This window comes from Bombina bombina, chromosome 5 (assembly GCF_027579735.1).
Source record: "Bombina bombina isolate aBomBom1 chromosome 5, aBomBom1.pri, whole genome shotgun sequence".
In the NCBI taxonomy this organism is placed as follows: domain Eukaryota; kingdom Metazoa; phylum Chordata; class Amphibia; order Anura; family Bombinatoridae; genus Bombina; species Bombina bombina.
This window is the reverse complement of record NC_069503.1, coordinates 529,002,201-529,016,087: the sequence shown is the minus strand read 5'-3', so window position 1 is coordinate 529,016,087 and position 13,887 is coordinate 529,002,201. Positions and strand designations below refer to the sequence as shown.

Below are 13,887 nucleotides of genomic sequence, written 5' to 3'. Positions count from 1 at the left end.
ACTCTGAAATACCAACAAATCACATAAATTCGCAATGAACGCCTATAATGGCTCCTGCACGTCAAGACATTTTTTTGCATTGGTTTGCCATAAAAACAGCAGAGAATTGACTCGAACTTCTACGTGACAACATATTACTAATAATGTATAAAAAGTTATCTAATCGAAAAACGTCTTATATATATATAGCATTTCCAACACAGTCCACTACCCAGACTAAATACTTAGCATAAAAAAAAATCACCCTAAGAGATTTTACAGCCGCTTAAAATGCGCATGCGCAACGTGTCATTGGAAGACGGATCAGTTCGTAATGCGCAGCTGCCATGGGAAAAAAAGTAATATACACAACTGGGAAGTCACTAAAGTGTGGCGCTGGTCCGACAAAAAAAAAAAAAAAATAGGATTGAGGTCTCAAGTATAGATCATGGCGCTGACTGTTGGGGTTATCCGCCGGCTTGATGAGACAGTTGTCAATAGAATCGCGGCTGGAGAGGTCATCCAGAGGCCGGCAAATGCTATAAAGGAGATGATAGAAAATTGGTAATAAATGCGGGAAGCTGTTGTGTGTCCAGTTGTATGTTAGGATAGTGTGTGGCTCAAGGCAGGGACAGTGCAGTCTTGTAGGATTCTGCATGCTTATGTCAGAAAACCATAACTCATAACAGAGGAAACCTTCTATAAACTAAGCATCAGTATACTATTTTATACAATATTTGCTTGCAGTAGTGGAACCTTGTGTCATTCATAGTAGTATGTCAAGGCTGAGTATGAGTGTGTGACTTCCGAGCTATAGTAGGAGGGACCAGATTGTCAAGGACCGATTAAAGGGGGGAAATGTATACTGTATAGGACTAGATTACAAGTGGAGCACTAATTTAAAGTAATTGTAAACTTTAATGAATTACAGCCCAGTATCAAAAAATAATCTTAAAAACAGGGGCACTTTTAATTGATTAAAGTTTACAAAGACGCTTATTTTTTAAAATACTTACCTTTGCGTTATGGTAAACATAACACTGATCCTCCGCTCGCATCTCCTGCTTTCTTTAGCATATATATGGGATGACAAATGCGGCTTCCTCCAATCTTTGCGTGCCCCATGAGCTGGACGCCAAAGGGGGCATGCAACGATTGGAGGAAGCCGGATTTGTCATCCATATGCTAAAGAAAGCAGGAGATGCGAGCGGAGGATCAGTGTTATGTTTACCATAACGCAAAGGTATTTTAAAAAAAAAAAAAAGCGTCTTTCTAAGATTTAATGAATTAAAGTGCTTTTGTTTTAAGATTATTTTTTGATGCTGGGCTTTAATTCGTTAAAGTTTAAAATCACTTTAACATGTGCCTGTTAACGGGCTAATTCAGCCGTTTACTGGCGCACGTTAAATAACCAGCCATTAAAAGTGGCAGGTTAATGCTACCGCAAGCTCAGGTTAATTTAAAAAATGTCCCCAAGTTGCCTCCCAAATAAAGAGTTTTGTTCCATTTTATTAAAAATTATGATAATTAGTTAAAGTGTGCGGATGTGGGGTGTTAGAAAAAAGACGTCACTGAAAAGCACCTTCATATTGCGGTGGACTGTTATTACTCTAAATATATATTTATGTGTATATACACATATAAAAACATAAATATGTATGTATATATTCATATTATTCAATCGGCAGCGCTATTTGCATGATTAAAGGGCCAGTAAACCTAAAAAATGTTATATAATTCTGCACATCTAACGGCAGGAGTGAGCTGCATTGAATGTTATGGCGCGGTCGGGCCGGGCTGTGACTAAACAGCTGGCGCGATGAAGAGAAACCAGACCCGCTCAGTAGAGCACAGAGGGCGGGTCTGGAAAACCCTCTTATTTTTATTAAAAATACCGGAGATGTTATATAATAAAAAACTTGCACTAATATAATGTTATATAATTCTGCACTATGTGCATAATTATATAACATTATTTTTTAGGTTTACTGACCCTTTAAGATGCAGGAGTTAAAAAACGCAATAGACCAGGATCAATATTAAATAAAGACATGTTCTATCGGATTAGAGTACGTAATTTTTTTACTATAATGACCCTTTAAATATCAGTGATCATCAATGCGTGTTTTGATAATATATTCGTTTCAGATGACTATTCGTGTTAATGTTTTTTTATTTTAGTTTGGATGCCAAGTCAACCAGCATTCAAGTGACCATAAAAGAAGGAGGAATGAAATTAATCCAAATTCAGGACAACGGAACTGGAATTAGGGTTTGTCTTTATCCTTCATATTTATGTATTTAAGGGCACGTATCCTGTGGTAAAGACTGTATATGAAAGAATAAACAAAAATATTTTGTTGTCCTATAGATGTGAATTTGACACAATTGTTGACTGTTTTTTTAAGAAAGAAGATATGGACATTGTGTGTGAGAGGTTCACAACAAGCAAACTTCAGTCTTTTGAAGACTTGTCCAGCATTGCTACATATGGATTTCGAGGAGAAGTAATTTTTTTTTATTCCGTTTATATAAATTCATTATTAATTTATGTTCTTTTGCGACCGTCTGTTAATAATGTGTTTGCATATAATTCCACTTATTGATACAGATATAATTTTGCTGCATTTAAAGGGACAGGAAACCCCAACATTTTCTGTCATGATTCAGGTAGAACATACAATTTTAAACAGCTTTCCAATTTACTTCTATTACTTCTAATATCAAATTTGTTTTCCTTTGTTGAAGGAACAACATTGCACTACTGGCAGCTAACTGAACACATTTAGTAAGCCAATCACAAGAGACAAATGTGTGCAGGCACCACTCAGCAGCTAGCTCCCACTAGTGTATGATATGTGCATATTCATTTTTTAACAAGGAATACTAGGAGAACAAAGGACATTTTAAAAATTAAAGTGAATTTAAGTGTTTTAAAATGGCATGCTCTATCTGAATCATACAAGTTTAATTTTGACTTTTCTATCACTTTTAAAGGCCATAAAAGTGCAATTAGAAAATGCTCAAATAAAGTATTTTACACTATTACTTGCATATAACTGTGTTTTTTTTTTGTTTTTTTTTTAAAACTTCTGAAGGGGTTTTAAAAAATAGTTAAAATCGGCTCCAATGGCAGCAGTTAACTACTGTGAGCTAGCTGAACATATCTGGTGAACCAATGATGAGACACATGCTTGTAGCCAGCACTAGCTAGCTGACAATAGTGCATTGCTGCTCTTGAGTATATGATTGTTTAACAAAGAACAAAGTATCTTAAAATTACATGCTTTGCCTGAATCATGGATGTTTCATTTTGACTTTATGTTCCTTTAAGTAATGCTTCTCATTGTTTTCCCTTAACAGGCTTTGGCAAGTATAAGTCACGTGGCTCATGTTACTATAACCACCAAAACAGCCGATGGGAAATGTGCTTACAGGTTAGACATTTAGTTGAACATATTTGCATCACGTTTTACTTTACAAAATATGTTGAAATAGTGCCCATAATGTATTTGGTTAATATGGAAGTACATGTAGTTTCAATTAGAGAGTGGCACTTTGAGACTGTAATTTGAAATGTTAAAGGGACATTTAAAAGTGCAAAAAGATAAATTTAAGAGTAGTATAAAACCTTAGCAAAATTTTATTGTATTGTTTTTATTTTATTGACGATATTTCCTGTAATTTAACTCTGACAATTTGTGAATTGTTCAGTTCAGAAAACTAGAATTACATACTGAATACTTAAAGGGCCATAATACCCAAATGTTTAAACACTTGAAAGTGATGCAGCATAGCTGTAAAAAGCTGACTAGAAAATATCTCCTGAACATCTCTATGTAAAAAAGAAAGATATTTTACCTCAAAAGTTCCTCAGTAGCCACCTCCCATTGTAAAGGATTTCTAAGCAGCATTTTTGTGTGTCTGTCCTGGGACATCTGAAGGGATGAGCATCGTGCACTCTCATATTATTTCACCAATCAGGTAAAGGAAGTTTACAATGAAATCTCATGAGAGTAAAGTCAAATCTCATGAGATCACAGTAAAAGTTCATGACCTCATGCTGATTGGCTGCTGTTCATTTCTTCATTTTTTTTACCTGCAGCTGGGAGCGGGTGAAGTATAACTTTTTACACAGAACTTACTCTGCTGAGCTGAGGAGATTGTGAGGTAAAATATCTTCCTTTTTTACATAGAGATGCTCAGGTGATATTTTCCTTTCAGCTTTTTACAGTTATACTGCATCAGTTTCAAGTGATTTAGCATATGAGTATTATGTCCCTTTAACAACCATAACCCTATCTATCTATCTATCTAAATGACAATAGCAGAGGTGTTAAGATACTGCGTACAACGGTTGTATTGCTAACAACCAAACATTTTTTTTCTCCAATAACAATATGAAACGGTGTTAATATATTCAGAAAGTGTTCATGATTGCCTTGTTTTTGTTGTTTTGTTTTATATTTTTATTGAGGATTAAAAATAAACAGACAAGAATCCCATTGTGAAATAACAAAAATATACAGGCAATATGTTCCATAGCAATGAAATGACATATAAGCAAATAGGCACATAAATGCAAAAATAAAGTGGAATACAATAGTGTAGCCAGCTCTAAGTAGTACCTGTAGAATAGAACAAAAAAATATCAAATTCTAATCCTCATTTTTCCACTTTTGGACCTCCAACACATCTTTTATGGAGAATAACTGGAGGGTTACATTAATATAAGGTCACTTTTAGACCTTTTAAGAACTATGGAAACACATCAGTCATAGATATGACATATACATCTAGTTTATATAGTATATAAAACCTTCAAAAATAGGCTGAAGGGGTAATATTGAGATAAAGAAGTTTATTGTAGCTTATATATAAAAGAATCCGGTGATATAAAAGTATATATAAGGATAGCTGTCTCTGATTAGTAACTTGTGATAGGCAAAAATATTGTCCTGCATGTTTAATACGGGATATAAACTATGACAGCATAGTAAACTAGAGAGAGAACACCAGTATTATCACAAATACTTTACATATTATCAAGTAATCAATATAAATACTTGCTTCTTAAGAGTAAAACACATGATTTTAAAATTAGAGGGAAAGGTTCCTTGGAACCTGCGTTCCTTTGTTTATCAAATAAACAAAAATTTAGGGTAGGGCGAAGCTAGATTTAAGGGAGCTATAGTTACGGGAAGGTATAAATATTAAAACTGGATGGAGGCCACTGTGCAAAGGTTTTCTCTAATCCCTAGAGAGATATATGTATATTATATCCCTTTATTTTTACCTCTAAAGAAGGGAGACTATCATGAAAGATATGGTTCAGTAATCCACTTAGCATATAGGTTTTAAAACTAGAAAAAGTATCACATTTGTGGGAAATTAAAATGACTGGAATCTTTAACCTTCTGTTATGAACAAACAGAATAATTTCAGTTACTATTTAAGCTGTGACTCGTGTGAGTTAGGTACTAGTGTAGGTTTTTAGCTTTTTGCAGCAAATATATAAATATATTTCAGCAGATCATAGTAAGCCTTAATATAAGTCCAACTGAGCTAAAGAAGCATTAACCAATAAGAACAAATAAAGATCAAGTTACCATAGCTTAATTAAGGATCTCTCATACTCAATATATACGTATGTATAGGGATTGATGCAATGGGAGTCATAACTATGTGTCTGCATAAAGAAGAATGAGCTTAAGTATACATAATTAAGGTACCTTAGTTAGCAATGTTAACCTTCTAGAAAAACCTGTGACTTTGAAATATGTGTAAAGACCTCAAACACATTATGGCCACTCATAAATTGACATTAGAGATATAAAGCATAATAATCTTGTATGGAAATACAGTATTTGACCTGATGAGTATTATCTATCATTAGTAAAAATCTGAATATAGCTAAAATCCTTATACATATAGGTTACCATTACTAATAGGAAAGGAATATATAGTCAGTGATATAATATTTGAACTGAGGAACGATATCTACCACTAGCAAGTATCAAAATATGGCATAAGTCCCTACATATATAGACTACCATTACTAAGCTTAAAAGAATATGTAGTCAGCTATCTCCTATACATCAGCAGTAAAGATTTATTTGTACGTTGTGATACAAACACATGCTGTCTCGGCCGCAGACAGCACATTGCCCGCATGTAGAACACTATAGATATAGTATCTCTGTACACTTTAACAAAAATCTAACTGTATATATAGCATTATTTAACGTAATTAACAACCTTCATGGTAAACAAAAACAAAAGAACATTTTGGCTAAATAACATGTCTCTTCCTAAGCTAAGAGACAAATATAACGTATAACAATACAGGTGAAACTCTAAAAATTAGAATATCGGGCAAAAATTTGTTTATTTCACTTATGCAACTTAAAGGGCCACTAAACCCAAAAAAATTCTTTCATGATTCAGATAGAGAATAGAAATTAAAACAACATTACAATTCACTTCCATTATTTATTTTGCTTAATTTTTTAAATATCCTTAGTTGAAAAAAAAAACAATGCACATGGTGAGCCAATCACACGATGCTTCTATGTGCAGCAACCAATCAGCAGCTAGTGAGCATATCTAGATATGTTTTTCATCAAAGAATATCAAGAGAATAAAACAAATTAGATAATATAAGAATATTAGAAAGATGTTTAAAATTGCATTCTCTTTCTAAATCATAAAAGAAAAAATGGGGCTGGCATGTCCCTTTAAAAGGTGAAACTAATATATGAAATAGACTCATTACATGCAAAGCAAGATAGTTTAAGCCGGGATTTGTCATAATTGTGATGATTATGATTTACAGCTCACGAAAACCCCAAATCCACAATCTCAGAAAATTAGAATATTACATACAATCAATAAAACAAGGATTTACATAGAACAATATCGGACCTCTGAAAAGTATAAGCATGCACACTGTATGTACTCATTACTTGGTTTTGGCCCCTTTTGCAGCAATTACTGCCTCAATGCGGTGTGGCATGGAAGCTATCAGCCTGTGGCACTGCTGAGGTGTTATGGAAGACCAGGATGCTTTAATAGTGGCCTTCAGCTCTTCTGCATTGTTCGGTCTCATGTCTCTCATCTTTTTCTCTTGGCAATGCCCCATAGATTCTCTATGGGGTTCAGGTCAGGCGAGTTTGCTGGCCAATCAAGCACAGTAATCCCACGGTCATTGAACCAGGTTTTGGTGCTTTTGGCAGTGTGGGCAGGTGCCAAGTCCTGCTGGAAAATGAAGTCAGCATCCCCATAGAGCTAGTCTGCGGAAGGAAGCATGAAGTGCTCCAAAATCTCCTGGTAGACAGCTGCGCTGACCCTGGACTTAATGAAGCACAGTGGACCAACACCAGCAGATGACATGGCTCCCCAAATCAACACAGACCGTGGAAACTTCACACTGGACTTCAAGCATCTTGCAGTGTGTGCCTCTCCATTCTTCCTCTATACTCTGGGTCCTTGGTTTCCAAATGAGATGCAAAATTTGCTCTCATCAGAAAAGAGGACTTTGGACCACTGAGCAACAGACCAGGTCTGTTTTTCTTTAGCTTCTGATGTTGTTTGTTCAGGAGTGGCTTGACAAGAGGAATATGACATTTGAAGCCCATGTCCAGGATCCATCTGTGTGTGGTGGCTCTTGATGCACTGACACCAGCCTCTGTCCACTCCTTGTGAAAGTCCCTAACACTTTTGAATGGCCTTTTCCTGACAATCCTCTCCAGGCTGCGGTCATCCCTGCTGCTTGTGCACCTTTTTCTTCCACACTTTTCCCTTCCACATAACTTTCTATTAATGTGCTTTGATACAGCACTTTGGGAACATCCAACTTCTTTTGAAATTACCTTTTGAGGCTTTCCCTCCTTATGGAGGGTGTCAATTATGGTTTTCTGCACAACTGTCAGGTCAGCAGTCTTTCCCATGATTGTGATTCCTACTGAACCAGACTGAGAGACCATTTAAAGGCTCAGGAACCCTTTGCAGGTGTTATGGCTTAATTAGCTGATTAGAGTGGGACACTTTGAGCCTAGAATATTGCACTTTTTCACAATATTCTAATTTTCTGAGATTGTGGATTTGGGGTTTCATGAGCTGTAAGCCATAATCATCACAATTATGACAAATCACGGCTTGAACTATCTCATATATATTAGTTTCACCTTTTAAGTTGCATTAGTTAAAATAAATGAACTTTTGCACGATATTCAAATTTTTCGAGTTTCACCTGTATTCTGCTGTAAGGTTGAGTACAATTAGGATCAAATGATAGACTCAAGCGCTTGGCTGTCATGAAGATCCAGTAGTGTAAACAGACTGATAGTTCCCCAAGGTCTATGAGCTTCTACTTTAGGAATACCTCTGTGGTAATTAGCTGGGATTCAGCCGATTCCCCTTTTGCTTGGAGATGGTGCAAGATCACTGAAGTTCAGTAGTGTAGGGTCGACAACTGTAAATCTGTGTGACTCCGGGGATATATTAACCCGTTCTCTCCCTGACCATAGTTGTCCCTGGAGGAGGTAAGATTTCCAGCTCATACCTTTGATGGGATGGATCGCTACCCGGATAATATTCTTATGGGACTCAACCTGCCGTCTCCTCACAGTTAGGCGGTCAAGCTCACTGGGTTGTATATATGACCTATCCGGATCATTGTCTAGCTCACTAGGTACAGTTCTTGAGTCCTCTGTGTTATTTTGCAGTATCAGGGCCGTGTCATGTATCCTCTCCTTGTAGGTATCGTCATTTTACATAAGGCGGATCGTTAGGGGGACCCTCAAAATCAGTTACGGAGAAACTGTGTCGTAGAGCAGGGAATCTAGTATCTTCTTGCTCAAGCATTTCTAAATCTTTAACAAAACAGTCTGCCAGCAACTGGTGAATTTTCTGGAAGTGCATCTCAAATAGGGTTTGTAACAATATGTCGATAGCCTGCATCTTTATTACCTCGTCACATGAACTCCTATGTGGCTATGTTTTGCACTGGCTACTGTCTGCCTAAAGTGGTGAAGGAGATTGCGAGGTCTGCTCCTCACATGTATCGTGGTGATCTTGCTATGGGGAGTCCTCGCTGTAATTAAAAGGACAGCATACTTCTCTGCGGTCTGTACACCCTATGTTCAAGCCTTTGACATAGAAAGTTGTTACGGTCAGTTAGTTTTAATTTGTGCCCCAGTTGCCACGTGGGTGGGAATATGGCCGCTCTTAGGGGAGTTAAGTGGTAGGCTTAGCATCGGAAAGGTAGGAACTGTTCGTCTGAAAGGTTCTCTGCTCGTCCACCTTAAGCCCCTAGGTCTCCAGAGCCTCTATTTAGTCTATTTTTACAAAGTTTAGGAATCTGAACTTTCGCAAAGCTTATTTTCTATATAATATGACCGGAGCTACTGTGATGTGCGACCGTTCAGTTCCAGCGCTAGCTCCGCCCCCTGCCTTGTTTCTTTTATTGCAGGACTGCAAACAAGTACTGTAACTACAAGATTGTTTATGTCCCTTTTTAATCCTGTATAAGTAATGTTAAGATTTTCAAATGTTTTAGTGACTTGTAAATATACAGGAATTTACTGTCCTCAAGAGATTTTAATATTTTATTTTTGACTAAAATTATAAAAACATTATACATATGTTTTTGTTTTGTTTTTTCCTCTCACCTTTTTACCCCCCAGACCAATATATATGAAGAAGAAAATAATAATTAAACAGTCTTTCTTTCTTCTCATTAGAGCAAGTTATGCAGATGGAAAGCTGAAAGCTCCCCCAAAACCTTGTGCTGGGAACCAGGGCACCCAGATTACGGTTAGTTGTTTGTCATTGTCTAAATCTTATCATAGGTCAAATTTACCATCACTTTAATCTAACTGTAAACCGGCATGTAAATATTCCCCAAAATTTAAATGTAAATTTCATTATTTATTTTTTTAGATTTGCATATTAATAGATATAGATTTTGCTGTTATATTTAGTACCTTCATCCTCTGCCCCTCTCATTTTATTGTAAAAAAATCATTTTTCTCTAACCTTAAAAACACGGTACTTCTCATGTAACGACACCCTAAAGTACATTTAAAGTTCCTTTCAGGTTGAAGATCTTTTCTATAATGTCTCCACAAGACGGAAAGCTCTGAAGAGTGCAAGCGAGGAGTATGCAAAAATAGTTGAAGTTGTGAGTAGGTAATATTGAAAATAATACAGATAGATTTACATAACTGCCTCTTAATATCAGCTCTCCCATACAACATACGACTGATTTTTAACACATAAATAAGCTCAACTATTTATTTATTTTAAAGTCTGCCACCATCACCATTTAACAGGAAAATCTGACATATTTTCTTTTTGCACATTCCTCATATGTCCTTAAAATCTGTCTTACAACTAGAGTGTATTTTTTGTTTTGTCCCACAGGTATGCTATCCATAACTCTGGCATTAGCTTTTCAATTAAGAAGGTAAGTCATTTGCAGAGCATCTTATAGGTTTCTGCCTTGTCTGTTTTTTAGAGCTGTGCTCTTTATTTAACAGAAAAACTCAGTGTAGCTGTAAATGAAAAAATGTTGTAGAGGAAAAAAAGGATTAATAATGTAAAAAGTATTTGACTTTTATTTTTGTCAGTTTTATCGTCTCCAAAACCATTTTTATATAGCCAAGTACATCTTTTTTTCACATGCTGTATTATGGAACGGGCTCTACCTTTCATGGTGTCTTGTGCGCCACAGGGAATGGTATAGAAAAACAGTGACTGCAACCACAAGACTTGGGAAACCCCTTTTGCAAAATGGTTTATATAAATGTTGGTAACTGCAAAGGGGTTAAACACATTGAGATGCAGGGTCACTAGTCTTTACTTTAAATGTTCTAACTAATTAGAGCATGTACTTTTTTGAACTGTAATTACCCTTTAAAAGCTAGCTTTAGAAAATTAGACAACTGGTGGTTGCTTATAGTCTAGCTGAAGCCCCTTTTGAATCCAATAATCCCTAATCTACAGGGTAGGGTCTGCATTCTGGAGATGGGGTGAGTGTTATTGTAGAAAATCCTATTCCTCTGCAGAGCAGCAAGCATTTTCCATAGAAAGGTGTCTGTACTTATCATTTGGCCAATGTGTCAACATTGTTCTTATTTTGCCCTTTTAGCAAGGTGAGACAATGGCAGATGTGAGAACACTGACAAACGCAACAACTGTAGACAATATACGCTCTGTATTTGGAAATGCGGTCAGCAGGTATTTTTCACTTTTTATCTTTAGGTTTCAAGTTCTTTGGAGCCAGGGCTTCTTCCTCCATTGTCACTTTGTGTTTTCAAGCCTAGTATCTAAACTGGAACTCTTTATAAGTGTAATGTACTCTGTCTATGATCATGTACTCGTACAATGAAAGAATGGGGTTCTTTACAAATAAATGATTATAGTATTTACATCTGTGTATCGTTAGCCAATTACACTAGATAGCAAAACTAAAATGCATTAACTTACTTTTTTTTAAATTTTGTTTTTCTACAGGCAAAATCATACTACAGCCCAAAGCCATTTTTAAAAATATGTACAGGTGGCCCTCAGTTTACGCTGGTTCAATTTGCGGCGTTTCAGAGTAACAAACTTTTGTTTTTCCAGTCATCTGACTGCTATTGAAAAGCAGTGCACTAATTTAAAATAGCCAGTAGGTGGAGCTGTCCACTTGTGTTGCAGCAAAGTTATGCAATTTAGCAGACTGAAATTAATCTGTGTACACAGAACAGACCTTAGCTATCGAGCAGCTTTCAAGCAACAAGATCTAGCAGCCATTTCCCTATTATCTTCCTGTCCAGCTGCTTGAGGTGAGGGTGCCTAACTGCATATTAATCACTCCAGATTAAAATGCATAGAATAGGTGCAAACCCAATATTATCTAATATGCTAACAATGCAGAGAACGGTTTGCATAAAAATGCAAGTAAAAAAATGTTTTTGTTCATTAAACTTAGTTTGATGATACAGTCGATTGTGTGATTATTTAATTAGGTTTATAATGCTGTTTAGCATTTAAAGTCTTCATTTCAAAGCTTTAAAAATAATGTATTATGTGTCACTTATGAAAATTTTGAGAGGGGCCTGTAATCTAACTCCCTCACTTCCCATTGACTTACATTATAAACTGAGTTTCAATTTACAACGGTTTCGATTTACAACCATTCCTTCTGGAACCTAACCCCGGCATACACTGAGGGCTACCTGTATTTATTGTGATGTAATGTTTTGTAGACAAACTGTTTACATGGATTTCAACACCTATTTTACATGTTGATTTTTATACAATACTAGGTATAATCTGTTTACAGTGGGAAAACGCTATAACTGATAGCAAATATGAATTTGATGACACTGAAATCTGTTTTAGCATTAACAGACATTTATAATGATTTTTTGTTTGTTTACAGAGAGTTAATTGAAGTTGGTTGTGAGGATTCAAAACTTGCCTTTAAATTGAAGGGTCATGTGACTAATGCCAACTATTCTATGAAAAAAAGCATTTTCTTGCTCTTCATTAATGGTAAGAACAACTTAATTTCCCATAAATAAGTGCTTACACTTTTTATCCTTGGTTAGGTCTCTGGGTTCCATAAAATCTATTTAGTGCCGAAATTCTCATGACATACATCTATTAACCCTTTGAGTGCCAACGACGGTTCTGAGCCATTGCAAATTGTCCCAGTCAGGTGTTGACGACGGCTCAGAGCTGTCGCTAGCACTCTCCCACCTTGATTTGCGCAGTGACGTCACGCACAATGACGTGATGATGTCACCACGCAACTTTATTTAAAATTAACAATGGAAAGTATAGGAAAATTGGGGCATACTGCTTAGAAGCTTGTATCTCGGGCATCTAAGCAGCTACAGACCCCCCCAAGACCCACCGTTGGAAAGGTATACATGTGTGTCATATAAATAACATTGAGCTCACGCATGTGAAGTTACCTAGGAGTTGGCACTGACTGGCTAAAATGAAAGTCTGTTAAAAGAACTGAAATCAGGGGGCAGTTTGCAGAGGCATAGATACAAGTTAATTACAGAGGTTAAACGTGTATTATTATAACTGTTGGTTATGCAAAACTGGGGAATGGGTAATAAAGGGATTATCTATCTTTTTTTAAACAACAAAAATTCTGGTGTTGCCTGTCCCTTTTAAATACATGCTGAATAATATGATATTTAGTACACTCAGTCATTAACTATGTAGATCTGTTCATTAGAACCTCCTTTTACTTTTTTTTTTTTTTTTTTTATAATCACTGCTATTTTCTAGGCTATTATATTATATTACAGAAGTAAACTTGATTTTAATATTTCACATAGCATTTTCTAATCCTAATTCTGTCTACTTGTCAGCAAGGCTGGTTGAATCCACATCTCTAAAGAAGGCCATAGAAACTGTATATGCTGCCTATTTGCCAAAGAATACACATCCTTTCCTGTACTTAAGGTGAGTGATTAGCAGAAGCAGTGGCTAATAACCACTACATTGAATTGACTCACAAATGTGACAAATACATTATAGAAATTTTATATGAATTAAAAGCAAAAATATATTCTCCTATATAAATGAATGTTAAATTACCCTAATATATTGTAGCATTTCATTTTATAAATACATCTGCACCGAAAGAGCTGAATGCCACAGACCACGGTTATTTTCAGCATTCGTTTAGTGAATGAATACCAAAAATCACATCTATTACTTATACTCTTAGATGTGTATACCAATAAATGCTTGTTGTAGTGTGTTTTTTTTTTTTTTGTTTCATTCAGTTTTTCCCCTATCTCTCAATTACAACACAGGTTATTGGTAAATGTAGCTCACATTACAAACTACACCAAAGTTGATAAGCCACAGGTTCTGGGGCTTTGGTTTCAACAA

At 35.9% G+C, this 13,887-nt stretch overlaps 1 protein-coding gene across 1 annotated transcript in view; it reads left to right on the top strand.

Annotated features, from left to right (window-relative positions):
- Window positions 1–352: 352 nt before the first annotated feature.
- MLH1 (mutL homolog 1) overlaps window positions 353–13,887 on the top strand; it is a 65,687-nt gene continuing 52,152 nt past the window's right edge. The window contains exons 1-10 of the mRNA XM_053714457.1: window positions 353–543; window positions 2,161–2,251; window positions 2,388–2,486; window positions 3,343–3,416; window positions 9,723–9,795; window positions 10,079–10,170; window positions 10,405–10,447; window positions 11,132–11,220; window positions 12,410–12,522; window positions 13,359–13,452. Coding sequence (XP_053570432.1) covers window positions 428–543; window positions 2,161–2,251; window positions 2,388–2,486; window positions 3,343–3,416; window positions 9,723–9,795; window positions 10,079–10,170; window positions 10,405–10,447; window positions 11,132–11,220; window positions 12,410–12,522; window positions 13,359–13,452 — 884 coding nt within the window. The 5' untranslated portion in view covers window positions 353–427. The remainder of the gene's footprint in view (window positions 544–2,160; window positions 2,252–2,387; window positions 2,487–3,342; window positions 3,417–9,722; window positions 9,796–10,078; window positions 10,171–10,404; window positions 10,448–11,131; window positions 11,221–12,409; window positions 12,523–13,358; window positions 13,453–13,887) is intronic.